The sequence below is a fragment of the Strix uralensis genome, chromosome 20 (assembly GCF_047716275.1).
Source record: "Strix uralensis isolate ZFMK-TIS-50842 chromosome 20, bStrUra1, whole genome shotgun sequence".
NCBI lineage: Eukaryota > Metazoa > Chordata > Aves > Strigiformes > Strigidae > Strix > Strix uralensis.
The window spans coordinates 6,021,488-6,048,756 of record NC_133991.1 but is presented as its reverse complement, the minus strand read 5'-3'; the positions used below and the strand labels follow the sequence as shown (position 1 = coordinate 6,048,756).

Below are 27,269 nucleotides of genomic sequence, written 5' to 3'. Positions count from 1 at the left end.
ACTTTTATCCTACAGGCATTTACAGTATATATTTTCAATTACAGTACTAGTTGTAGACAGGTACTTAGAAAGTTAGGTTTGACACGTCCTGCTCCTAAGCAGCAACAAAAAAAAGAGCGAAACAAAAGGCCTATCAACAAAAGTTGGATTAAGAGCTACTACCTGTTTTTCAAAGTGCCAGATGCCAGAACTAAACATGTGAAATCTCAGTTTATAATAATTCTAATACTACGGTAAACGAAGAAAATACATTCAAAATAATGCAAAACTGTTTTGCTGCCAATTCTTGCAGGCACCTTCCCTGCCACGGAAGCGTCCTGGATGCGAACTCTTCTGTGCAGCAGGTTCCCTATTGATTATGCTGCCATCTCATTCTCCCTGCTCAATAAACACGCTGCTAAGCTTCAGCTCCTGGTAAACATTTCTCTTTCACAGCTGAGAGGGAAGTTTTTTCTGGAAATTCCTGCAGCCTCTGGCTTGGTTTCCTATATTGGCAAGTCCAACCTAAGGGCCAGAATAAACACATAGTGTTCGCAAAGTGTTAAGTAGTCCCAGGAGAAGAATCTGTCCTGAAAGTCCAAACAAGGCTTTCATGATACAGTTTCGGTGATTTCTTCCTCCAGAAGAAGGTGCCAAAGGATATGGGGTAGAAAGCGTTTTACTAGCATCACTAAGGATAGATTTGAAATAAATCAAGGTAAGTGGCTAAGAGTCTAACATCCAGTTTTAATGTAAAAACTTCACAGTAAATACAAAGCAAACAACAAACCAGCAAATTTTGTACAACAAAATGCCAAATTTATTCAACTAGGATGTTTCCTCAAAGTAATTAAGATGCTTTTCACAATCAAAAGGATTTCTAAACCTAGTATTTTTTGCAAATTCCAAATTCCATAAATTACCAATTCCTGGAATTTTGTTTTGAGGAAAGTAACTGATTTTGTGTGGAGAACAGTCTCTGATTTTAAATGTTCTCATCAACTTACCATGAACTAACTCTCATGCACGAGAAATACAATAGAAAGGTGCAGCTGAAATTTTAAAAGCATGAAGATTCACTGATGGCAAGGACACAGATTTCCGACATTCTGTTCTATAGGAAAAGCGTTTATCTACAAAGCATTTTACAAATACTAAAGCAATATATACTGCTACTTCTCCTTTACACAGACGTACTATGTCACGTTGTATATAAAAATCTGGCATCTACCCACAACTTCAACAGAATATGTAACACTCTACAAGAGCTATTGGGAAAAGTGAAGTTACTCATACTGAAAAACGTATGGTTATCTCAATATACCACAAAAATGCAATTTTACACAGTCCAGCAGTACAAAAAGGGAAATATTAGAAAAATATACACTTTTCCTCAAAAATTTAAGTGAAAGTTTTAGATCCCAGTTTGACCTTTCCCAGGCTTTCCTTACAGGTTAAGAGTCCGTGTTATATTGTACCTCATTTAATTTTCCATTTCTTTCACCTCTCATCTCCCGTTCTGCTCTTAAATATTAAAGAAATACTTCAAAGCATCCTAGGGCACATCTACCATTTCTGTACAAGCAGAACATATCTATCCCAGTTAAAACAACTACTAAAGAATTCTGGGAAACTATTTAAGATATTTTTAGAGTATTGATAAGTGAATAATCTTTGGATTAAAGAATTCCAATTAAGGAGCAATTGTTTTCCTTTCTGGGAATTTGCTGGTACCAGTCTAGGAACTCCACCCAGCAGCTTTGGGAGTTGTCTTTTCTTACTTAGTCATCCAGCTTTGGAAAGCATCCAACCAAGATCCCAACCTGCAAGACCCTGCTTTTAAAAAAATAAATGTCATGATTTTTATCTGCAAAGCATCTTTTTTTATCCACCCACTAATAGTAAGGTTATTATTTCCTTTTTATCTAAGAAAAGTCACTACAATTCTCAGAAACAGCTCTTTTTCATAGATTTAAATACCTTTCTCTTATTTTGGCTCCAGAATGTTAAGCTTATAAAGTGAATGGACTGAAGACCAAACACCAAGGTTATTTTTACTCAATCTTTTATTAAACAAATACCATTCTGCTGTTGGCAGCACTTGTGATTGTGTATCACTGTATAAAATCCATACTGCAAACACAGGAGTTGTTCCTAAATAAGAAGGGGGGGAAAGTGGACCACCAGTGTAGTAGCCACAAATGTATCTACTTGCCATTTGCAAATTATGGCATTTAGAAGCCAATCTTTTAGCTTTTAGAATTTGTCAACACAAAGGAAAATGTGCAAAGTTTACTAATAGACACTTCAATACTATTGTATCCAAGGGTCTTAAATACTTGAATTAAAACCTAGGATGTTTCAAGCACAACATATTTAGTAGCTATCCCTTTATTACCTCTGTAGTCAACAAACGTAGCTGTTGAATGTTCTGGACATTAATTAATTCCAACATTAAATCCTGGCACAAATTTTAAAAGATCAGATTGAAGAATATCAAAGTATGGAACACACTAGGTTTTATATATTATATAATGAATCTGACAACAGGTAAATCTTTCCATAAGAGTGTGTTATTGGGACACTAATTGCCAATTTTCCTACTCTGAAAGCAAGAAAAGGTCAGTACATTGGTAAAAGGAAATTATTAGTTTCAATAAAAATACTTTATTTCTTAATAGCACAGATTTGGCAATAAGATTTTATATAACATCATTTACACCTGATTGTATTTCACTTCCATTTTTTTTAATCCTGCAAGGTAAAAAGCAAATACTTATGAAAGGGACACGCAACTAATGCCAAAGTTTCAATTATAGACTTTCCTACTTGGCAGCAACAAGTCAGGTCTTGTGAGCCATTTTCTCCTCCGTCAAATCATCCTACTAAAGAAACCTAGAGATGCTATTAGCCCTGAAGTATCTGTTTACACTTAAATGTTGCAGATGATGCTGTATCTAAGCATTTAGCATTTACTTGTATCAATACAAGTTTTCATTCCCTTTTATAGAACTGAAAATAATTCAAACGACAGAAGAACTATTACTGAGAACAAACAACTTTTAAGTATTAGAATTTTGTCTGATATTTTTCCAAGTTCCTCTCCCCTCCACACTGTATAGGGTCATATGTACAGGCATTAAGTAGTGGTGCATTAAAAAAGGCTACGTTCTAAAAGGATTGTGTAATTTAAAGGAATAAGTGCAGAAAACAATGATGCCCCTGAACCCCCCCAAATACCAACTTCCTCTCTTAACTGTATTCTGAATCATGCAGGTATTTAAAGAAAAAGAAACTGAATGTGTCCAAGAACTTAGTATGTGATCATCATCATAATCCTAGGGACTTTTGGAAAAGGTATCGAAGTTTTTCATCCCAGGTTTGTGACAAGATAATCCCTTTTTTAAGGTCACAAAAATGAATGTATGATCAGATTTAACAAAAGATAACAAAATACTCATTCACACCAAAAGCTGCTTTTGTTTCTGAACAGCATTTCACCAACATGCAGTTTGCCAACTAATCTATCTCCCCAAAATACTTCTAATATTTCGAAAGTTTGCACACAAAACATGTTGCGTCTCTTTCATCTTTTATCCAAATTAAAAAAAAAAAAAAAAAAAAAAGCAGAAATCTTTTTTCCTTGCTCCAAAATTACACTGTTTGGAAAACAGAACAGCCATATTTAATTCTGGACCAGCAACAGGTTTTAAGAATCAAATACCCTATAAGACCTACCATCTACACTTCCCTATTTTACCCAGTTATTGCTCATATAAAAAAATATTTTATCAGATGCTATAAGACTTATTTTACATGTCATTGCACATCTATAAATGTGTTAACACTATTGCTGAGACACCAAATGTACTGGAAAAGCATGTCCATTGGAGAGAACTGCAGCACACCTGCTCCACGACAACATTACCAGTTTCTTCTATAAGTAGAACTACTTTAACGTGTGTACATATTCATAAATATATATACACAAATACACACATGCCTTTTTGCCAGTCACAGTTAAAGAATTTCAACAGAAATTTAAGTAAGCAATATGAATTCACATATTACTTTATTTAATAAGTAATCTTTGAAGGGCTGGGGAGTTTTTTGAGCAAATTATCACTTATGGGAGATCAGCAAGTAGTACCCTCCACAAAAGACAGTGGTGAGCAACTTTAGGGTACAAGACTATTGAGACGAGCATCCAACAGCACTTAGCTTACACACTCAACTCTTCACACCTCAGTGATAACAAAGGACAAAGACAGGAGCTAACACTAGTGAGCTGCAATTTTAAGTCAAAAGACACTCATTTTTTGGCAAAGACTATTACTGTTCAGTAGAGCTTGTCTTTATGTGCCACCATCCAGAGGGGAAGAAACCCTCAAAGCATTAAGCTCGCTAATCTCCTGAGCAGAGGGAATTGCTATTAAAAATGCTATTTAGACAGACAGGCTTCTATGAAAGTCTACTACACAGGCTCATCAAACTCATTAAAACTAGCTTTAAGTCCCAGGCTTGGGAGTGTAATCCCTTTAAAAAACCTGCAGACTAGGCTAAGAGAATAAAGATATGGTAGTTACTGAACTGAAAGATGTATGAGCCCTGTTCACCTCATGGGCAGCATGGGTAAAGAACACACCATAGTGCTGATCTCAGGTATCACCATTAACATGCTGTTGCACACCGGCTCCTTCCAATACTGAATTTAAACATGACAGTGAAATAACCTCTTTGGAAACTACACGCAGACTTTGTGTCTTTTAGTACAGTAGCAGAAAGGATGTTGACCAGCAGCAGCATCAAACCCTTCAGCCTCTAACCAAGGTAGAAATGCCTCCCCTTGCTGTCTGTACTACACCAAGATAGAAGTTCTCTTCAAGCTGACATAGTACAAAATTAGTGACTGTCCTTAATGGAGTAACAGAAGATGGCTCACGTGTGCACCTCCCATTGGCAGAGGCAGCATTTGGATATGTAAGGCGAGCTCTCATGCTCTATCACACTGCGCAGCCTCATGAAAAACCTCCACCAGGAGCTATAAAATGCTGTGCCATAGTCGTGCATTTGGACAATCCCAATAACTGACCTTCAACTTACATGCAAGTACGTAAAGCAACTTGTAGAGCTGATTTCCAGGTTTCTTCCTGCCTACAAAGCTGTTGTTGCTCATTGGGAGACCAAAAAAAAAAACCCAAACCCAGTGCTAAAGCTGTGAGGAGGCAGTGTGCAACGTCACAGCATCTTATTTACAGAGATATGAATGCAAAAACTGCAACTTGAAAAGGCTGCAAGATGCAGGAATTGTAGGAAGAGGTCCCCTGCACAGGACAGCCCTCAGCAGGAGTCTGCCGTGGGGGATTTTGCTTGGGAAGTCATGGCATAGCGACGTTTTCAGTCGCTCCAGGTCCTGAACAGGACTGCAAACTGCTGTGCGAGTTATATCCTCTCAACTGACCATCAACTGAAGGACTGTAGGAAAAAACTAGGGCACTGAACTGTAGCATTCTGATACTAGTTTTTTAGGTAAATATAACAGCATGTCTCTTCAAAATGCCACCAGGAGGCTGCACACAAGGATTCCCAGTACAGTGACTAGACAAAATGTAAAACCACGAAATTAGAAGGTTCCCTATGGGGTCAAAGCAGTAAACCTGATTCTGATTAAGTTGCATTACCAGATAGAAGCAGGATCTCAATAATTTACAGCCAGAGACAGGATAAGTGTCCATTAGCATTAGTGTCTATGGATGTACACTTTCTTTTTTTCCACATTTTTAAGGCCTATGAGACCACATCTGGATCTCTGTCTTTCCCTCCTCCTGGCTCTCAAGAACCATTGAAGTAAAACCCCTTCCCTTCAGGCAGAAGAGGAGCCTTCCTCTTTAGCATTCCCTATGCCCCTAAATGGTAGGTAAGGAAGAAGACAAGATTATTTGATGTGAATCTGGACAGAGTAAATGGTCTCTAATGGTATCTAGAACAGAAAATTCAAGATCAGTTTAAAAAGTTATGAGGTTGGACATGATCCAAATTGCAGATAAACACACCACGGCGGGATGTTCTTCAGATGTGTCAGTGGCTCTTAAGTTTAGGAACAAAAGAGCTTGATTTTTTTTTTTTTTTTTTTTAATATAGTTGCCTTTCAGCATCAGCTATCTTGAAAAGGGCAAACTTGAAGCCAAACAAAAATGTAACATGACATACTAACAGAAGAAAAAAAAAAAAGCTAGATCAATCGTTACAGAAAACTGGTCTCATGATATTAATGGTGTCTAAACCTCCGTCAATGTGTTCTTGGGCTTTTTTCCTTCAGAAACCAATGCAGAGTGGCTCAACTCATTTGTGCCTCTTCCACTAATGAGAAGTGCACATCGCCGCTCAACACCTCTTTTCTCCCAGAAATGATTACCTCAAGAACTAGAACTAATTTGACAAAAATCTATTCCACATGGTCATCCCCAGCTTCTGGAGGTTTAAAAAAACCCACTGCAATGCATTTATTGACAGGTTAAAACTAGCTGTCCATCCAGTCTCCACCAAAAACAGATGAGTGAGAATATTCAGGTAGAGGTTTGGGTATTTTTTTTTTTTTTTAAGTAACTGCTTTATATTCAAGGTACTGCATTTTCACATGTATGTTTTTGAAAGGAGTCATGCAAAGTTACTCCTCTTGCTCTCCCAAATTCCAGACACTAAGGTATTTTTCAGACTGTGAGGACACTGAAATATAAAAATAATCACAAAACAAAACTAGCATGGGGGTTGCGAGACCATAGTGATGGTTTTTCTTCACTGTGTGCCCAGTTTTGGGGTGGACAAAACATCCCTGTACTGATTCTAGCTCCCAGTCACAGGAGATGAAGGCACCATCCCCTTGGGATGAACCGGGATCATCTCCATGTCTTCTACTTTTCCCTGATGCTTTTAAGTGAACGAGGAAGGCGAGGGTAACAAGCTGCCAGCCATTTCTCTGGCTGACTAGCACCAGCCACCCAAGAGGTAGTTGCACGATTTTGTATATATAAAGCTTGTAAAGCACTTTAGGAAGCTGCAGGATGAAAAGGACTATATAAACCTAAGATATTATTATTATTAAACCAGTGATCTGACAAGAAGAGACAGCTTTTCAAATCTGTACAACAGCTTGAGCTGAAGAGATCAGGGAGTCCAATTTGAAAAAATAATAATTTGAAACGAATTTGAGGATTAGAAGTGGCAGCTCTTTTGTGGATTCTCCATGGCAGGTAAATTTAGTAGGCTACTTTAATTTTGCATCGTTTTAACTCCTGGCAATGTCCTGTGCATTGAATCTGACAGAGAGACAGAGTGTTTGAAGCTGTCATGGCTACATTTTAGTCTCCCAATTTTACAATCAGTGTTTGAATCTGCTGCTACAACTCCGGGTACAGAGATCAGAGGCTTATCAAAGAGGCATCCATTTCAAAGACAAGCAGCAGCTTTGACTTCATTCCTTCAATGCTTAAAATTCCTGAAAAAGCAGATGAGCATACCACAAAACAGGTCTGAAGGAAATCTCTCTATCAGCTGTAAACCTATTTCAGTATTAATTTTTTAAGGATCTATTTTGGTCTCATGTAAAATAAGTCTGTTTAGCAGAGATAATCCTCTCAACAGGTGAGCTTAATATATGCTTTTTCCTGTAACTGAAAGTACATTTTAAACTGGCTTATTGCTTTATCAAACATTAATTGAAGAACTACTTCAACCAGTTACCTGATTTTTTCTTTTTTCTTTTGCGGACTAAGAACATCTTCCCTTTCCCAACAAAGCAACACTTCATTTCTTTATTGCTGTCCTTATTTTAACTGCATGGATGAACCAAGTGCACTGTAGTAGGCAGTAATACGTGTTGTTTGCAGAAAGATGGAGTGGTTTAAAGGTACACCATGCTCAGGGAGTGCTGCACAGCTGCAGTGTGCTGTTGTCCACATTCAACTCTTGCTTTTAAGCCGAGTTTCAGCACTCACATGATTGATAATATTACTGATCTCATCAGCATCCCCTCCCGTCAGGTCTGCAGTCAGGCTCGTGATGGGCCCTGCTCTGTGCTGAGAAATGTCCCCATAGAGGGCACAGCGTGACGAGAGGAGCAGAACAGCAAGGAGAGAAATCGTGCCAAAACAGAATTAACTTTTACTGGTGCCAATTCTTCCTTTTAAGATAGAAGTGCGTTTTGCATTTTTCTTCCTTCCCTTCTCATAGAAGCAGCACAAGAACTGCCCACACGCACTGCCTGTCATCGAGACCTTTGTCCACTCACAAGAACCAACCGCTCAGTTGATTTTTGCTAGAAAGCAAGATCAGATTGCTACAGAGTGCCAAAGGGATGTGCAAATCTGATGTGAGTTCCTCCGGCTGAGCGCTGCCTAGCCCAGGAAAGCTCTGCAAAGCTTGCACAGGGAGCAATGGATGGTGTTTCCAGAGAGTCAAGTGGTTCAGGTATTCGGACGGGCACTGCTGTGACGTAGGGTAACCTGGCTCCTGCCAAGGCAGTGCAGGTGATTGCAGTCCCAAGCTCACCTCTAGCTTCTTGTCTCCACCGCAAACCTAGTGCTTCTTATTTGCCTGCTCCAGTTCTTCAGCCACTCATCAGAGGCAAAGCGGGGGGAAAATGGGATAATCAGCAAGAGGTTAATTTGTCTGATTGAACCTTCCGAGGTCTGGCATTTCAAACTTGCGATAGAGCACGGTCCCCGAAGCCGTGCTCAGCCAGCCAGCTCGAACGGAAGCCGCACGCTTCTGACAGCCAAGGGCAGCGGCCAGGGAACACACGAAGCCGCATTTGAAACCCATGGTCATGCTGGCAGACTTAGCAAAGCTACGCTGCAGGTGTAGACATGCCCTGAAGTGCACTGAAAGTGCGTAAGAGTTCAGCTCTTCAGTGCTCAAATCACTTCTGACAAACAGGACTGAGAAGTCTTAACACATTCAGGTGTTTTTAAAAGGCACCCCCAGCACTATCTTGCACTAAATGAAAGCTTTGGTTTAAAATGAGCTTTCAAAACTCCAGAATGTTTACAAGTCCCTCTTCTCACAGAACAGCTCATTTATCAGCATTCAGCCTATACACAAGAATTTCTTTTGTGATATCCTGCCCATTAAAAGGTCCCCGATGCCCCCACCACGGTCAGACAAACTAACTGAGGAGCCTGACATACACTTTGTAATACTCTAAAGCACGGTTATTTACCCAGTAGGAAACAAAACATTTAGAAAACGACAGCAGAAGATTTTACAAGATGCAGTGATGCTATATTAGCCAATTCAACAAACAGCATTATTCTTGTTTATGAACTGAAGCAGGTGATATTTTTCATTGCTTCCTGTATTTCAGAGAATCACAAGAAAATATACAAAGCCATTTTTAGGCAGAAGGGCATGGGCTCATGCTGGTCCTTAACAGCTTTAATCTTTAAGAGTAATAATCGATGAACTGTTCCCCCAATACACAGATCTGTAAAATTTGCTGTAGAAACTGACCCAAGTGTAACTCCTGTGTTACAGTAAGTATCTAAGATCAGCAAAGCACATGCAAAAAGCTCATTTCCAACTCAACGGACCAGTCATCCCTATCTTCGCCGCTGAACGCTGGTCTAATGCTGCAGCTTCTGATAAAAACTTTCTTTTTTAAAAAAGTCAGTGTATGTTCAATAGATAAATAACCACGTCCATACTTTAAAAATGCAGAAATATAGCCATAAATAAGCATTAGTGCTTCAAAAATTGTGAAACCACAGTTTTATGGTTTTAAACAGAGACAAGGTGGATCATGAATGGTAGCAATGTATTTCAGATGAAAGCTTTCAAGCAGATGAGAAATAGTTACAGGAGTTGGAACCTGAGTAACTACAGTTGCATTAAATTATTCCATCTGCAAGTCCATTAAAAATTGTTAATGGTTTTGTATGGCTTTTATATTTATTGGGTGGGTTTATTCCTGTGTGAGTCATACATATTTATTACCAGGGTCCAGATAATGGTTATTAATAAAACTTCTTTTATTTGCATACTGTCTTGATGCTGGCCTAAATATTTACAACATGACTATAAAATAAAAGAATCCTCAAAAATTATAAATAGCACCAGGGATGCATCACAACTTTACTTTTTATATTGAAGTGAAAAGTTGGACCTGCTTGAAACAAGAGCAGAAACGATAAATCTGTTGAGTGAAAATGTTCACAAACAAAATGACTACGTTACAGATTACAGTTATAAGCTTTCCTGTTAAAAAAACCCCCAAACTAAATACCCTAACTTTCTGCAGGACTGCTCTTTTATGGTTAATTTTGGATGAAGTCTTGAGGTAAATTTTTAGGGGGACAAATGTTTGTAAAATCCTCTTAAAACCTATTTTCTTCCAGAAATTTTTCGTATGTTTTGCTTGCTTAAAACAAAAAACAAACAACAAAAAAAGGCAAGCACCCTGGCAACAGTTTTTAAGTAAATTAAATGACATATGAGAATTAAAGCAGTTGAAGTTAAGAGTCTTTTTTATTTTAGAATTCTTTTTGCATTAACACATCTGCAGTGTTGATGAATATATGGAAAAATGAAATTGTGCTTCTATCCTGCCATGTCTCCAATGTGACAATAAATCAACTTTTTTTCCTTTTAAAATGTCTGGCCTTGTAATTTATGTTTGCATAACCCATTACTAAATTCATAGTAGGTGTTTTAGTTGGCAAGCACAATTCCAGGGATTCAGTGGAGCTATTTTAATACTGAGCTTTTGTTACAATTCATAATTATGTGTAGAAATATACGTATTTTCTTAATTATAAAAACTATCTTGCTTTAGCTTTGGATCTCCTCTTACTTCCTCAACACAAATGGTGCTTTAAAGCTTTGAAAGAATTAGTGCTTTTTAGGCTTGAAAAAAGAAATGGGTTTACCAGGTTGTTTTTTTCCATTTCTGAAAAAACAGAAAACGAAAAAGTTGTTCCTTTAGTTACACCTGAATGACTTTGAGGTGGTCCAGTGGATGAACTGAATTAGGTTTACAGCATATTTGTTCACAAAGTTGAAAGGAAAAGTACCAATTGAAGATGCTTAATTATTTCTTCTTTTGGCAAATACACATAGGAAGGAAGAGCAGGTATCTTGTTTACCTGTTATTTTTATAAGTTGGATCTTGAAAATAAGTTAAACTATTGTTCAAATTGCTCAAAACAAATATAGGAACTGAACTTCAGATCTGCTTTGAGAGCACCCAGTCTTATCTTTCCGTGATCTATATAGAAATTGCCAGTTTTACACTTACCTTTATAAGTAACGTATCACAGAAGGTAAGAATGGATGTTAATTGTTGGTACCACAGTGAGAAAAATCTCAGCTATTTCAGCTAAATAAATGAAAGTATTTTCCCTTAAAAAATCAGTCAGTGACGCATTCAGTAGATCATGTTATTAGTCTCACTGCACACTTATTTAAACTACAACCATTCTTCAGGAGGAAGGATGACAAATGTCCTGTAAGATCAAGTATTTTCTTTCAAGTTCTGACCTTGAAAATGCTCTCCTCTTTTACACCTCCACTCCACTCCCCAACCTTTCCCCTGCCCCAGCCATTCACTCTGGCCAGCTTCCAAATGGGTCAACGCTGGAAAGTTCAAGCAAAGGCAAGTACAACTTGAGAAAAACAAACTATTTGCTTTGCATTGTTTCATTCTTAGTGACAGGAGAAATTCACAGTAGCATCAAATGTTTAACAAGAGAGATTAATCTGTAAATATTTGCTTACAAGTATGTCCCTTTGTATACCACAGTAATACCAAAAATATCCCCTATTCTCCTATTTTGCAATGGAAAATACGGCACCCTTGACATGACTGAAATCTAATACCTGCAACTGATGTTGCTAGAAGAAAAATGCATTCCTCAACTGTCAAGCATGTTTAACCAGAAAAATGCTTAAATGAAATAAATCTAAATTACTAAGAGCAAGTGACTTCAGAGTAATTAATTTCTTCAACTACTCTAACGCGTTCAGTCGAATAAGATGTGTCTCCCTCTTGAATATTTTTTGAACTCTCACCCATATATTTTCAGCTTTATAAAAAGACTTTTCAGGTAAATGTGTTGTAGAAAATTTATTTAAGGACATTTTTAAAGAAAATGGAGACAGAGACAGTAACTCAAAATGTCCTAGATCGTATGGTTTCAGAAAAATGCTTCAAATTAAACTTCTCTCCCCAGTAATGCACAATCATTACTTCTGGAGGTCAAGGGAATTATTTTCCTAAATTCCAGACATTTACAAACGCTGCTGTGCAGCTACACAGTTACCTGTGAAATCCTACATACCAATAATCCCCAAAATACAGCTTCATTTTGTAAAAGGATCTTCTCAAGTCCTGTTATCTCAAAATAAATTCTACAGATTCTGCAACCCAACAGCCTGTTGCCCACCTACAGCCTTTGCTGCCACCTTTTCCCTGCTGAGAAAAACAAAATTGCTTGCATTTGGAAAACAAACCATAAGTGAAGTTTTACTGAACCAAGGATGCCAGTTCAATCAACAAACTGACCCAGTGTTTCGGGGGGCAGATTCACAACTATATTGCGACACAGAAAAATTAGGCAGGTACACCAGATAAAGGCTCACACATTAAAAAGGTTTGTTCCTGGCTTGGATTTGCTGTTCCTCAACGCACTGAGCTATAGCAAGAATCACTGTGAGCATGAAGTAATGTGTGCACAGCAAATAGCAGGGGAGATGCCATCTGCCAGAGATTCTGGCTTAGCTTTTTGTGGGTGATAAAGACAATTTAAAAAAAAAAAAAAAAAAAGAAAGAAAAAATTAACAGTGCTGAGAATGGTCAACGTGTAGAAAAATGGAGGTCAGTTTTAGAGAATCCTAGAAAAATACAACTGTGAATTACAATTCTTTTATTGTTCCCTCACTTTCAACGAAGTGAAAAGGCAGTAAGAGATCGTAATATAGAAAAGCATGTTAGAAACACTGATGTTTTTCCTATTAACAATTAGAATATGCTGAAGTCAAACATGTATTAAATAATGACAGCAAAATTATTGAGAACTCCTGAATAAGGGACCTCCAGGATAAGGTTAGATCTGATTTAACCTAACTGACTCCACAAGACTATTTTTTAGATTACATTTTAAGACATGAAGCTGTATTATTTTTCTGCAAAAAGTCACATAATAATAATATACTTCTGCATTTAGCTTTTGAAATAACAAGCCCATATAGTACAAATTATCACAAACATCATTTACCTTGCAGACAGAACCTCTTCAGAAAATGGTAATATCCCATAAAAACACTGAAAGGGAGGACTTGGCACCTAAATATCATTATCCTGAAGAAGAGGTATCCATCTTAGTTCCAAACTTGCAAGGTAAGTCATACTTCTCTGTTAATTTTGATTTTTATAGAAGGAAATGGTGATGTTCTAACTCAAGAAGGACAGTATTCTATGTATTTAACATTCTACTAATGTTTTAAATATATAAAGATTTTTAAAATACAGAACAACTTTTTAACATCATTAAATATTGATACTTGCATTTGACTCATAAATTAATAGAAAATATTTTTGAACAAACTGCTTCACTGCAAATTCATTTCTTTTTAACAAAAATCTCGTAAATTCTCCTTTTCAAAGCCATGGGGAAAAGAGAAAGAGAGAGAACTTAAGCAGCATTTTTCTTCCTCCTCTTTTTCTGGAAAAAATTTTTAAGTAGTAAGTCAGGAAATACATAGAAAGGGGGCATTTTTTTATTCCCTACCATGTACTGAGACATTTACTATTTATAAATTGTATTGACTGCATTTAGTCATATTATGCTAGCTAATTTTTACATAAAAATGTCCTGTATGTTCTTCCATACTCAGGCCCCAAAATTAACAGGAGTCCTGTATGTTCCTGGCAAAATGCTGGTGAAGGGGAGGAAAGAACATCCATACACTCTCAGGCACACAGGGAAAGTAAATTAAAAAATTATAAAAGAAAAAAAAAAAGAAAAAAGGAAAAAAAGAAAAGAAAGTAGAACAACCCAGCTCTAGATGGCAGCAAATCAATATTCACCCCTATGTACAAAGACACTGAGAGCATCAACTATTTTCAAACAAACTGTGTATTTTCAGTACTTTTTCTAGGAGTGTTATTATTTTCACTTTGTTTCAAATGCTAGACCGAAGTTGACTGTGCAGAGTTGTTAGGAATCAAGGACAGTTCACTACCGACAATTAGAAAGATACTCCTCTCATTTCAAGAACTAATTCAACCAGCAGAATTAATATTCTTATTTTTTAAGCTTAATTTGATTTTTTGCTGTAGCGACTGGATAATTCAATAGAATGATACAGAAACACTGGAGATTAAGAATTTAAGATTTTTAAATTTTAAAAAATTGAGCCCTTGCATAATAACTGTTCATTTCCTCTAGTTAATTATGACTTGCAATTATAATGTTATTTTTGTAAAAACTTAAAAATATGCATCACCCTAATATGCAATATCATGAATAAAACTGTTACTTTTGTAACAATAAATTCTGCAGACTCATCTTTCTTTCTCTTTTGTGGCAGTGGCACTGCAGGAACGTAACCGAGCAGGACGGGGACGATGGTGATAGTTCATGTACCAAGGGCAACAATGAAAGCCAGGTTTTATGTAGGCAGGTAAACATCACTCACTAGAGATCAACCGAGGCAGCACAGAACCGAGCATGCAAAATGATACCTACAGTGTAAATACACGGGCAGTGGCTGCACCAACTCCCGTTGACACCCGTGCAGGAGCTCAGAGGAGCACGCGCAGCGCGGGACGGTCCTCAGCGGCAACATCGCTGTCACGCTGCAGAACTTGTGTTTATTTATAAAAGTGCTCGGAGTCAGCAGGCTGCCACGGCCATTCAGTGATAAGATACACTATTCATATGCTCATCTATTTTGTTTTCTGGCACCTTCCAATATTCCATTTTTTAATTTGAGAACATACTTAGGCTGTCTATGTTTAAAGGTTCTCCCACGTTCTTCCATAACTCTGCTGATCCAATCTTTAATCTGCTTTACAAAATACAGATGTCCATTTGAGCATTTAAAGGTAACCTTAACTTTCTAAATCTCACCAACAGAGCACATTTGCAACCTAGAAACAGTAAAGGGCAACAACAGTGAGGAATGATCAATTCAACTTACCATCAGGAAAAAAAACAGTGACCAAAGTAATAAGTTCACAGGATAAGCTCCTATATCCAAACATATGCTTTATGCAGGCACCTCACATCTGCCTGATTTTTTTAGAGCTCATGCTCTCACATTAGAAAACTAGTATCTTATTTTACTTCCTGAGAGCAGCTGGCCCAGGCCTCTCAAGCTGATCATTTGTCCTGTGCTCAGTTTAATGACCCATATTTCAGGTGAGCCTGGTAATAACCAACACAGCTCAGCATTATCTAGTTTACATGGCTGAATCATAAAGGAAAGCAATGGAGAGTTATAGGTTAAACAGGCTTAAGTATTAGTGTCTTCCCTCTTCATGAGTATTTAACGATTACATATTGCTTATTTACAAAGCCTAGGTTTACTCAGTTATTTGTTTTCTGGTATTTTTTCACTATTGTTGTTGACTAGCTTAGAATTATGCACCACTGCAAGTATTACACAAGCTTTTCAATGTTTAAAACAGAAACAGGTAAGCAAAAAGTAGTTACTCAACTAGGAATCTTGGTAGAAATGAAGGCAAAGTTATCAACATTAGGAAACATCTTCACTTTGCGCCAAAAACTATTAACCTGTGCAACTGAAATTATTTAGAGACTAAAACCCAAAAATTCTCAAAGATGGTCATTCAAACATTTGCTTGTTCACATCAGAATCAGCATATGAGAACACGATGAATTAGACCAAGAATTTCACAGAGGTCAAAATACCCAAAAAAGTATCACAGTTAGTCACAATAATTCAGGAATTATCACTATAAGAAAGTAATCATCTGATGCAGGGTGGCAATTCTCATGATATATTTTGAGATGTCTTTCCAAGTAACAGTCATGTAAAATTGATGTTTCAAGTAATCTCCTGACCAGTCTCAGCCTTCCACAGTAGCTGCTCAAGATGAAACAAATTGAGACTGAAAATACCCCTAAACATCTATAAGCAGCAGGTCTGATATGACCTCTTAAATGGTGTGAGGAGGTAAAAAGTATTTTTGCAATAGTAGGAATTAAGAACCTTTCCTAAAAGTTTCTGCAGGTAAGAACCACCACTGAATTTTCTGTTCTCATAAGGTTCCCAAACATGAGATACTTCTTCCCAGAGTCTTCTCCCAGTATGCCAACTCAGAAATAGTATTTTAACATTTTTAAATACCAAAAGCCCTACAGTCATTCCTATAAACACAAAAATATCATATTTCTTTTGCAGCAATTTGATAATTTGCAAGGAAGGCAGAAATGACCCAAATAGATCTGTCACATTTTTTAAAGTAAACAGAAGTATCCTCAAATTCACTAGCAATTTTTCGAATCCTTTTCTGCTACACCAGAGATTGCTTTCAAGCAGACCTTATGGAAAGTCTAGAGGACATCCCAGACAGCAATGGATAGGAAAGTCAAGGCAATCGACACTTGTCTCCTGATTTATGGTGAGACTGGCTACAGCAGAGGAAAAGAGATGCTGGAACAGGCTAAACCACTACTGCCCTGACAGGGATGCATGCAGAATGAAAAACAAAATGGAAAGTAGGATTCTAAAACAAATTGTTACATTTAACAATTCCATCCTTGTGGTTTGGGTTTGTTTTTTTTTTATACCGAGACAGTTGTTACTTCATCAGGGAAATTTAAATTAAGCTGTACACTAGATTATTTATTTATCTGAAGAATGGTTCTGCATGCAAGCTGGTTTTCTACTACAAAACTCTTTTATGTTATTAAACAGAGCATGTTTGATATTTTAGTAACATAAACGTATCAGTTTGGAAATGCCAGTGGCTCACTGTGTGTTTCCTGTCTACCTCAAGGCTGTTTTCACCATATTGGGTAGGTTTACAGACAAGTTGCAGTTTTGGAAAAAAATGAGGTCAAGGAGTTAATAATCCTGCCCTCTAATTTTCAACTGTCTTCCAAAACTGTCTAAGCTTTTGAGAAGTATTCATAGACTTCCCTTCTTTTTGGGGAGTGCAGGAAACAGCTGAAGGTGAACACAAAGCAAACAAGCTTAAACTTTTGTGTAAAGAGAAGTTTTCCAGCAAGGACAGTTGGACCCTGCCTCACTCAGTTTTTTGCCCTTACACAGCCACGTCTACCACACCAAGCACCTTGGACAGGAGAGGGTGGCCCTGTCAGACCTTCTACATCTGAGCTACCTCCTCCATGCCTCTGGGAGCAACAACTGCATATCAAGTCTGTTACACCTGGCAATTATTTTTTTCTAAATCTTTGTTCCCATTTACATTTTTTAGTTCTTTCAGAGAAAGTAAAAGAGGAGTTAGAATGTGTTGCTGTTCAGAAACAAAGCTGCAGAAAGAGCATCACAGCAGAGAAGACTGAGAATGCTTTCACTTCTCTCCTTCCTCCTCTTCTTCCCAATAGTTTGTTCTCCCCAGCAAAGGGAATTAACTCATTCCTCACCCTCTCAGAGCTACTGCATTCACTCTCCGTATTCTTTTGCTCCTTTTTAAAAGTTCTATTCCTTCAAAGCTGCAGTTCCCAAATTTTCTCTTCTTCAAACAAAGAGAACTGATTTCTGCCCCACAAAGCCTCCTCGGGGTGTCAGTTAAGCACTCCCCCTTCCCCGTAAGTCACTCCTGCTCTGACATTCCCTTCCCCTCCCCGGCTCAGATCCTCCAGCATCTCTCTCTCTGTACCAACAGGAAGCAAAGCAGCATCTGCTACTTGAGAAGCAGCAATAAAGGTTAGAAAAGTTGCCTGCTGCTTCTCGCCCAGGAATATACTTGGAAGGAACCAATACTTGTGTATCAGCTATCTGGAATGGGCTTTGAAACCCTAGAACATTCCTGGATGAACAGATTGCTGGCAATCATCAGGGGAAAAAAAAAAAACACAAAACAAACAAACAAACAAGCCCTACACATTGCTACGCATTCATTAGTTAACAAAACGAGTTTATACGTATTTTTGATATAACTATGCATACATGTACACAGACACACATGCTACACATGTTAACACGAGCATGGCAGAGTTTAAATACTCCCAGCTTCCTACACGCAATAATCACCTTTCTGAGGTTTGCCTACCATCGGTCCTGACACCTTTTACACACCACCTGCTGTGTGTGACGCACATCCTCCAAGCAGAGTTTTCTAAGGAGCTCAGCACTGACCTTGTTGCATTTCCAGTGAAATCAACAGCAAAACTTAATTTCATTTTTGATAGAAAAATGAGCATCTTTGAAGTTATGCCCTTGATATAGATTTATTTAGGCAGCGAAATGTCACCTTCTACATCCAAGTGCTAAGAGAGTTTGGATTAGTGAGGAAGAATTTTTTTTGCAATTCTCCAGGTTTTACATTATTACAAAACTTAGAGCAAGCCTGTTTGAAGGTTGATGTTCATACTTCCTCTAAAAACGCCAATTCATATTTCGTTATTTACAGAATGCAAAAGCTGCTCGATGAGAACACAGTCTTAGTTAGGACAGTGGACTCAGCAATATGTACAAGAAAATAATGGAAACAAACCATTAAAAAAAACCTACTTACATAGGCCTAATATCATATACTACTGCAAGAAACTCAACAGACCGGAATAGCTTTTCTCCTTACCTCTGGAGTGTTTTTCTTGAACTCGCGACTTTGCTCAATAAGTTTTTTCCTAGACTGCTCACTTTCATCTTGCCGGTTAGCCAATACTGTTGCTGTGGCATCGAGCTCTCTCTGTCAAGAAAAACAAAACAACAACAACAAAAAAAGGAACTATAGTCAGAGCTCTGTTTCTCACAGAAATAATTTTAAAAAAAGCTCATACATACATCATGTCATTTGGAATATCAAGACTGCTGGACAACAGAGCAGTACAGAACAAAGCACCAAGCTTCCAGAATCTGACCTCCTGAATAGCATCAAATGAGGTTCTACAACCTTTTTGATACCATCTTGCAATCAAAATCACCATTTTTCTCAAAAGCATTCATGGCTTTTCCACAACATTACACAGCTCAGCAGCAGTGGCACGCAATACACGCCTCCTAATAATTTCCCAAATCCACTGAAGATTACAGATCTTGGACATGTTCAGGCCAGGTTTATTTTCACCTACCTGCCTTTTAAAGATACTGGATTTTCCCTTTTTGAGTTATTCTATGAAAAAAAATTATGATTAACTCAAATATTGGTTGACCTTATATTTCAGCCCAGACTAGTTATGCTTCAGTCACCCTTTATTTCAAGTGACATACTGTATGTAATACTGCCACTGCAATGCTTTTTCCACTTAAGTCTTTCCTTACTTGAATACAAAATATAATTTCCTACTATTAGAATCTATTCCTCTAAAATTACTAGCAGGTACCTCCGTTTCCTCCCCAAAACTTATCTTTTTGTAATCACCTGATGAACGCCACATTATCTTCCAACAGCTTCTACTGGCTCAAGTACAGGCTCTGCCTACAGACTGTGGCCAAGCTTCATCCAAGTGCCTTATCCCCATCCCAGTTTCTTTATTCAGTGCTGTGCTTCCAAATGTCACCACAATAGACTGAATGGGTCACTTATCAGCACATAAACCAACAGCACTCAATCCTCTGTGTCAATTTATTTCTGCGGTATTTCCATGTAACATGAGGAAAAAAAGGCTAAACCCTCCACTCAGCTGTGACATCACTCCCCAAGTCACCTGCAGTTATAACCAAGAATTTGTAAAAGGAATTTGGCACTGTTTTCCCCCCTTACTAATTCGAAAGGAGAAAAACCTGGCTATGAGAAAGAAGTTCATGAAAAGTGAGAACAACATGCTAGAGCAAGACATAAAGCAGGTCTCCTTTACAGCTATCTTCATCACATCACTCTGCCAGAATGCCTCCAACCTGCACGCAAAACCCCCAATATTCTTCACTAGAAATCCTGCCATGCCACTGGCATTTGTTCGTAACTCAACAACCTGTAATGAACCAGACCCAAAAAACAAGCCCGGGACCCCCTGTCGGGTCTAATTCCAGATCCCCAGTAGTCAGTCAAGTCACTGACCAGGTCATCTCTTGATACCACCACACACAAAAACCACAGTGAAAATAAAGCAGATTTGGTTACTACTAGATGGTTAGCATAAAAACTTTACTGTGCAGTGGGTCATATATACTTCCCAGTGGAACTGGGCACCCAGTATGGGGAAACAAATGGCAAAACAAAAGATTTGCCTCTTCCTATTTTTGCAGAGGTGTTAGAAATAGCAACAGACAGCAGGTACCTACAGGACACCTGCTAAAACCTCTGTTCTACAGGTTTAAAAAAGAACATACAGGACTAGCAGACAGGTAATTTAGCTCCTGAATTTTTTCCTAGATACTCTGTGAAAAGGCCTAATTCCAAGCTCTTAGTTACATTTTTGTATTGGTAAACCCTGTAACTCTGAAAGACTGGATGGATGTACGTGTGTTTTATGTGACTCCACACTTTGACCTCTGGAGGAAAAAAATACAGCCTTCTGCAGTTTCCAACTCAAAAGGACCAATACTTTTTTCCCCCCTTTAGGTTTATTACCACCAAACTAAGATAGTATTTTTTTTCCTAAGAAATATAGGGACCATAGTTATCTTAATTGTTGGAAATAAGCTAAATATGACAAACGGATTTGAAGCTAGGCAGCATGCTGGAGCCAGTGACCTAAATATTGTCACTGCAATGCTTAAAAAAACCTCTATTTCTGACTTTGAGGAAAAAAACAGGGCAATATGTCCACCAGATCTTGGTTTGGAATTCTGTAACATATGTGAAATCTATTGCAGAAAAGTGGGAAATACTTAACAGTTGGATAAACCACATTTGAAATTCATCCCAGCTAAGTTTATGCAAGAAAAAAGAGCAACAGAAACCAATGTGGTTAAGCAGTACTATAAAGAGCAATATAACGGCTAAGCAGAAGGCTTTTAAAAAATATAAACAATCTGGTACGGCCAGCAACTTGGAAAACTATATTTAAAAAGGAAGCACACATTTAAAGCAAAGCAAAGCAAACACAAATCATGAAGTAAGAGGGAATTTCAGTAGACCAAAGAATCAAATGCTCCGTTTTACAATAAAGAGTGCTAGCAAGCAACTTTACATATGGAAAAGTAGACTTTTAAAGACCTATACTTCCAAGTTTAGACACAAGAAAGAAAAAGAACTGATTAAAAATGAATTGTATTTCCTATTGTGTGCTATTATGAAGAGTCAGGTGATAAGAGAAGAATAACCTTCTCACCCTCACTGCTTGACTGACACCAGTGCCACAATGCACTTACTGCAGACTCCTTCCCATTACTTGCAGAATTCCTTCTGGGGCAGGTCTGATAATTTCCCACTGCAAAACACTTCCTTATGTGACGTCTCAGGTACAGACATTGCCAAGCAGAAATGCCAGCATGCAACTATACTGAACCATTCAGTACTGTGGGCTGAAGCCCACAAGCTCAAGATCTTGCCTAGCATTTACAAACAACAGATATAGTGAGATGCAATTCCAGCTGAAGAACAGTAGATATTCTAGCCCCATATATCGGACCCGATATAAAACTAGATACTAAATCTTCAAGCTATGTCATAGTTGATAAGGCCCAAATCAAAACTATTTGAAAAATTGCTAGTTTTTTCTTCCTTACTTGATCTCAACCATCTACAATGCAAGTTTCATTTATCTAAACATAATAACAGATATAGGAACACAACCCACAAGCATTAGCAGCAGATTTTTCATACTTTTGTGACTTAATCTCATAAGATACTCCAATTTTTGTAAAAATTCAATGTAGCCAATGCATTATTTCTGCAAGCAAGCATGTATTAAGGAGTAAGTAACATTAACTTTGAGATTTCAAACCTGAGTACTATATAACACTCAAAGGCATACATGCTTCCCGAGCCTTGCAACCACTCTCTAAATAGATACTAAGTAAAAGGAGAAGCAATACTGTACAGAAGCAGCATACTGGAGAGTCCCTTAGAGTGTAACAAAAACAGGAGACCATGTCTCAGTATCATTCTCCACACCTTTGAAATCAAAAAAGGTTCCAATAAAAAGCAAAGAGAAACCAGGGCTCAAAGGTGTTGCAGTGGTGACCTGACTACAGAAAGGACTCAAAACCTGGAAGCTTTAGTTCCATTGATTCAACACTGGCTAATAAACTTTCTGCCCAAAAATAGTCACCATTCAATCGCCCCTGCAAAAAGTGAGTCACTACTTGGAGCATGTTTTGAGAGAGAACAAGACAGACCATTATCTTTCCCCTTGCCCCAAAGTCCCATCGATTCAGGGCAGACACAGTTCACACTGCTTAAGCCATAGATAACTAAAGAACTCTTTCCAGGGTTTCTACTTTGACCCATTTCAACAAATTTATTGGGGGTGGGAGGGAGGCAGTGGGAAGAGGGAAGACAAGAAAGTCCTATGTCTTAAGTGCAGGAATCATTAAAGGCAATACTCAGAAAACAAACATTAAAAGGTTTCTTTCATGCAGTATAAAAAAAAAAAATATCTAAAACTAGGAGGGTCAATTCACTGTAACAACAATCAACTTGAAGTGAATTTGTCTTCCTTTAATGCAAGTATTTCCAGCCTCTTTTAGGCTCCCCAGGAGCCATCCCTGTTCATTCTGCCTCTGTCACCCTCTGTGCCACAGACCATGATGGCACGGCTGTGCAGGGAGCCACAAGAGGAAAGCAAGCCTGCTAAAAACAGATCCCACTTCTCCCCTCCTAACTTTTCTTGCACTGAATTGGTTCCCTGTTCAGGCCACCCCCTCAGCTACAAGGTGCTGTACCATTACAAAGGGAGCTGGGAAAACACAGCTGGAGAGAGGGGGGTTGGTGGAATCCCCCCTTTTGCCACCAACCTGCAATTAGGTTGACCCCACGTAATTACGAAACTCCAGCCTCATTGCAGGCAGGTTTCAAGGTTGTTTTCTTTTACGGCTGACATGTCTTTCCCTACAAGATGCATACCTTGATAATCACCAGGCCAGCAGGCCTGCACGGCTCTGACAACTGACCGGTTTAGCACACCAAAGTCCTCCTTCCCTTCTTCTAAAGGAAGCTTCAAACCAGCCCTTCTGCTGCCCCAGTCCTGCCAGCGGCTGGCTGGCATCTTTCAAACTTGAGTCCCACGGGCTCTCCAAAAACTACTCACTTGGGAAAACGATTCTAGAAAGAAACTGGGCTTTCTTGGATATTTATGAAGTGTTCCCCCATTCAAAAGGTGGAAGAAAATTGAACTGTGTAAGCAGAGAGAACCCCATGGTGGCAAGGCTTCTCACTCCTGCCCTGCCCTGCTTATGTGAGTGAAACTGGACTAAAAAGAAGAGTTTTTGTGAAAAGCAAAGCCAGGGGCAAGAAGAGCACCCGCTGCTTTATGGACACTGTGGAAGGAAATGGGATAACCAGAAAGGATACACAGGAAATGTGAATTTGGGAGCGTGATGGTGGGAAGGGTGTATGTGACTCTGCGATGCAGCTCTATCACCAGGAGGGAAGAGAGGCAACTCATCACCTCTGGTCTGAAAAGATGTGACAGAGGCAGAGACTGGGCAGGTTCCCATCCCCTCCTCGCAGCAAGAGACAGGTCCTGAGCGAAGCTGCCTGAACACGAGGGTGTTGAGGATGGACACTCACTCCCTTTTTCCATAGCTGGGCTTCCTTTTCATTCAAAGTAGCATGAATGGAATACATAATACAAACCAGTGTTTCTCTATGCTCTGGCTGACTCTGTTCATACGTCCAGCTCTCAGCACCACCTTCCTCTGCCCTCACTGTGGCTGATCACGCATCTCAGACACCCATGTCTCACAGCTATGGCCATTGCCCTGACACGGGTATTTCAGGACCCAAGAAACCAACACATTTCAACATCCCAATCCCCCCAGAAGCTGCTCTAACATAATCTATCATAACTAGTATTCAGTCTCTGCTTAGAACCAGTATTCCTGTTTCACATGGAAAAAGTTATAACAAGCTGTAACAATCATCCACAAGCACTGCAATGTAACTGTATCCTAAAATTTTGTTATTCACCCATTTTAAAATGCTTAATCCCTCCTGCGTTTACCACAAAGCTCTTACACTGGAGCAAGAAACATGTATCACAACTTTAAGATAGACTGATTTTTTTTTTCTGGTAGACTTCTAGTCATGGACGCAATGCCTAGGTTATACCTTCAAAAGCCTTAAGCGTGGCTGCAGATGGTAAGAGCACATATTTACCATAAACCAAGTTTTACTTATTACAAGGATAGACACAAATCACAACTACATGTAGATTAGGAATTTTCTACCAGTAAATGTAGTAGTAACCATTTCCCCTGAAATCTTGTTTCTGTGTATTTAAGGTATTTCCCTTTATCTTTATTTCAATCAGTTACCCAGTCTACATGATAATCTGCTACTGAAAGGAGTTTTCAGTAGTCTCATTTTTGTTTTCATCCTCTCTCAGGATTGCATTTGTCAGATCTATCAAAGCTCTCAATGTAGCTTTTTGCAATTTTTAATTTCCTATTAAAGGAAATTTTCTCGGTGCAACGATGACACCAATGTAGAAGTGTCTGGCGCAACTCTGCATACACACAGCCTACTTGTCTTGGGGAAATTTTACATTTCCCTGACTGATATATTAGGCAACTACCTTTCAATCTTAAAAAGCCCATAGTTTTCACCTGTTCAGAAGCCTCTGTACTGATTACGTAAGTATTTCAGAAATATTTCAGAAATTATAAACTGCTTCACAAGCTTGATGTGTTTCTCTGGAAAAAAAAAAAAAAAAAAAACCAAAAAAACCCAAAACAGACATGCTCACTTGATAAAATGTTAATTATGACCAGGAAAGTAACCACAAAGCTGACATTGGGAATTTTTGTTAATGCCTATTTTGACTGTAAAAGGCAAGCACCAATTCCAATCTAAAAGTGCTCAGGAAGATAGAACATACTGTAAGAATGCAACAATGAAAGAAGTTTCTTCTCTGTAAAATGAGTTCTTGGCTGCCTCACTCTAAAGCCCCTTTTTAACACAAGCAAAAGGAAAGATCAGAGTTCAAGAGAGCACAACACCTCGAGAACCACTGTTCCCCTGTCTTACAAATAAGCAGTGAATGACGAACAAGTAACAAAGCAAAGACCAGAATACCTGCATTTTACACTCCGGGAGAGAAAAATCAAAAGCCATAAGCATTACACAAAACACATTTCTTAAGACGCATTTTGCCATTCGGCAAACTGGTAACTGCCTTTCACACACAGAATTAGTTAGGAAATTTCAATAAACACATTTTATTTCTGCGTACTTAAGTAATTTGACTCCAAATAAGTTTTTAAACAAGCTTTAATGGGAACGAGTTTTGTGCTCTATGCAGTCGTTTTAGACAGTGAGTCAAAGGTGTGTGGTGGCCACCACATAAAGCAAAGAGAGATCAAAACCAGAGGTGCCAATGCAGCTATCAGTAAGATACCTTAACTAACAGGCTCTTAAAAAAACAAAAGGAAAAAGTAAAAAAAAAAAAAAAGCTTATTGTGGCTTTGTCTGTTCTCAATAACACCAGCCACTTCCACAAACATAGGGAATGCCTATCAAAAAATCTTGCAAGAGGGGAAAGCTAGTAGTGGCTTTTCAAAGGGAGCTACTATCAGCATAAACCAGCCACATAAATATCTACACCAGCAACAAATGCACGAAGGGAAAAGCCTGCCAGTGCCAGAGCCAACACAATTATGTCTATCTTTTCTTCTACACCTTGAATTCAAAACTTTTTAGAAAATGCAAAGAACAAGAGACTGTCCAGAGCTATAAAGGCCTTAATGCCAAAGGTCTGTGTTTAACAAGCTTTTCCTCCCACTCAGGAAAATAACTAAACATTGCATATTTGTTCCAAAAGGTAGTTCTCATCTTCTGGCATTATTTATTCCCTCTTTCCACCCTCCTCAAAACCACGTGCATTCAGGACTGAAGAACACCTTCGCAAGGGGCCCGAGGACCAACACCCAGGCTGGGTCTGCACCGCTGGTGACAGTGGCACAGCACTGGTGGTGCACTCCGACCTCTCTCCAGAAACAAGGTTCAGGTTTCACTCACAGTGACCTCAACCCTAACCCCAAAGCTTCTCTCCTCCTCCTCATGTTCCTCAGCGCCTACACGAGACTGTTAGTCATCTCCATCTTTGTCCCACCAGGTCTGCTTTCACCTCATCGCTACCGCACAGGGTAAGCATTCACCTCAAGTGTTGGGCAAGCTAAAAACCAGCTGAAAGGTGTCACCCAGACCCCAGCAGCACTCGCTGCACTCTGCATCTCTGAGCCTGCCCCTCTCCAAGCCTTCTTTAAAGGTGCTCTCATGCAGATGCTCTGCTATCCACACCACAGTCCCTACAGCGTTGTGAAACCACCAGCTTCCATTACCTCACCCAAAGACCTTGCAGTTTGGTTTCAATACCTGGCAAAAAAAAACCTGTCAGCAAACCTACTCTATCAGTTACGTAACACTCTGCTAGGTTTTGCACTTCTGTTCATTACACTTTTAAAGGACATAAATTTCCCAAAAAGTAAATGCAAGTGTTTGCTGCAGAGAGGGCTCCCTTAAATTTTTGAAAACACAGCACGTCCACAGCCAGCCTGCTGCAGCTCCCATCCCGGTGGGGTACTGCTTGCAACTTCACTGACTTCCCACGCATTAGATTTCACACTCTTCCACTTAAAAGCAAAAGTTCAAACTAGTTGCTTCAATAGCTACAAGAGAAAAGGCCAAAAAGTAATGAATTAATTTAAACATCGCTGCAGTGAGGCTTCCCAGAAGGTAGGATTTCAGACAGATAGCAAGTGTACAGCGTGAAGCAGCAAGCGTTGCTCCAACTCGGAGCAATCTGCTCGCCCACCACCTCCCAGCCATGAAGTAAGTCGCGTTACAACCACGTAAACTCCTGCTTCCCTGCCCTATGCAGCTGATGGCTTTCTACATGATAAACTTAAGTTAGCTCATCACATACATGCTGGTTAATTACTTGGAAAGAAACAAAAAAATGCCTCAGCTTCATATTTGTGACTTTCATAGCAGCTACGGGGTGGTGGGGAGTCAAACTACATCTTCTTCTGCCAAA

At 38.8% G+C, this 27,269-nt stretch overlaps 1 protein-coding gene across 6 annotated transcripts in view; it reads right to left on the bottom strand.

Moving 5' to 3' along the window:
• CUX1 (cut like homeobox 1) overlaps window positions 1-27,269 on the bottom strand; it is a 284,672-nt gene that overhangs the window by 208,996 nt on the left and 48,407 nt on the right. For all 6 annotated transcript variants that reach the window (XM_074890493.1, XM_074890487.1, XM_074890488.1 and 3 more), the window contains exon 2: window positions 18,767-18,877. In XM_074890493.1, the coding sequence (XP_074746594.1) occupies window positions 18,767-18,877 (111 nt within the window). The remainder of the gene's footprint in view (window positions 1-18,766; window positions 18,878-27,269) is intronic.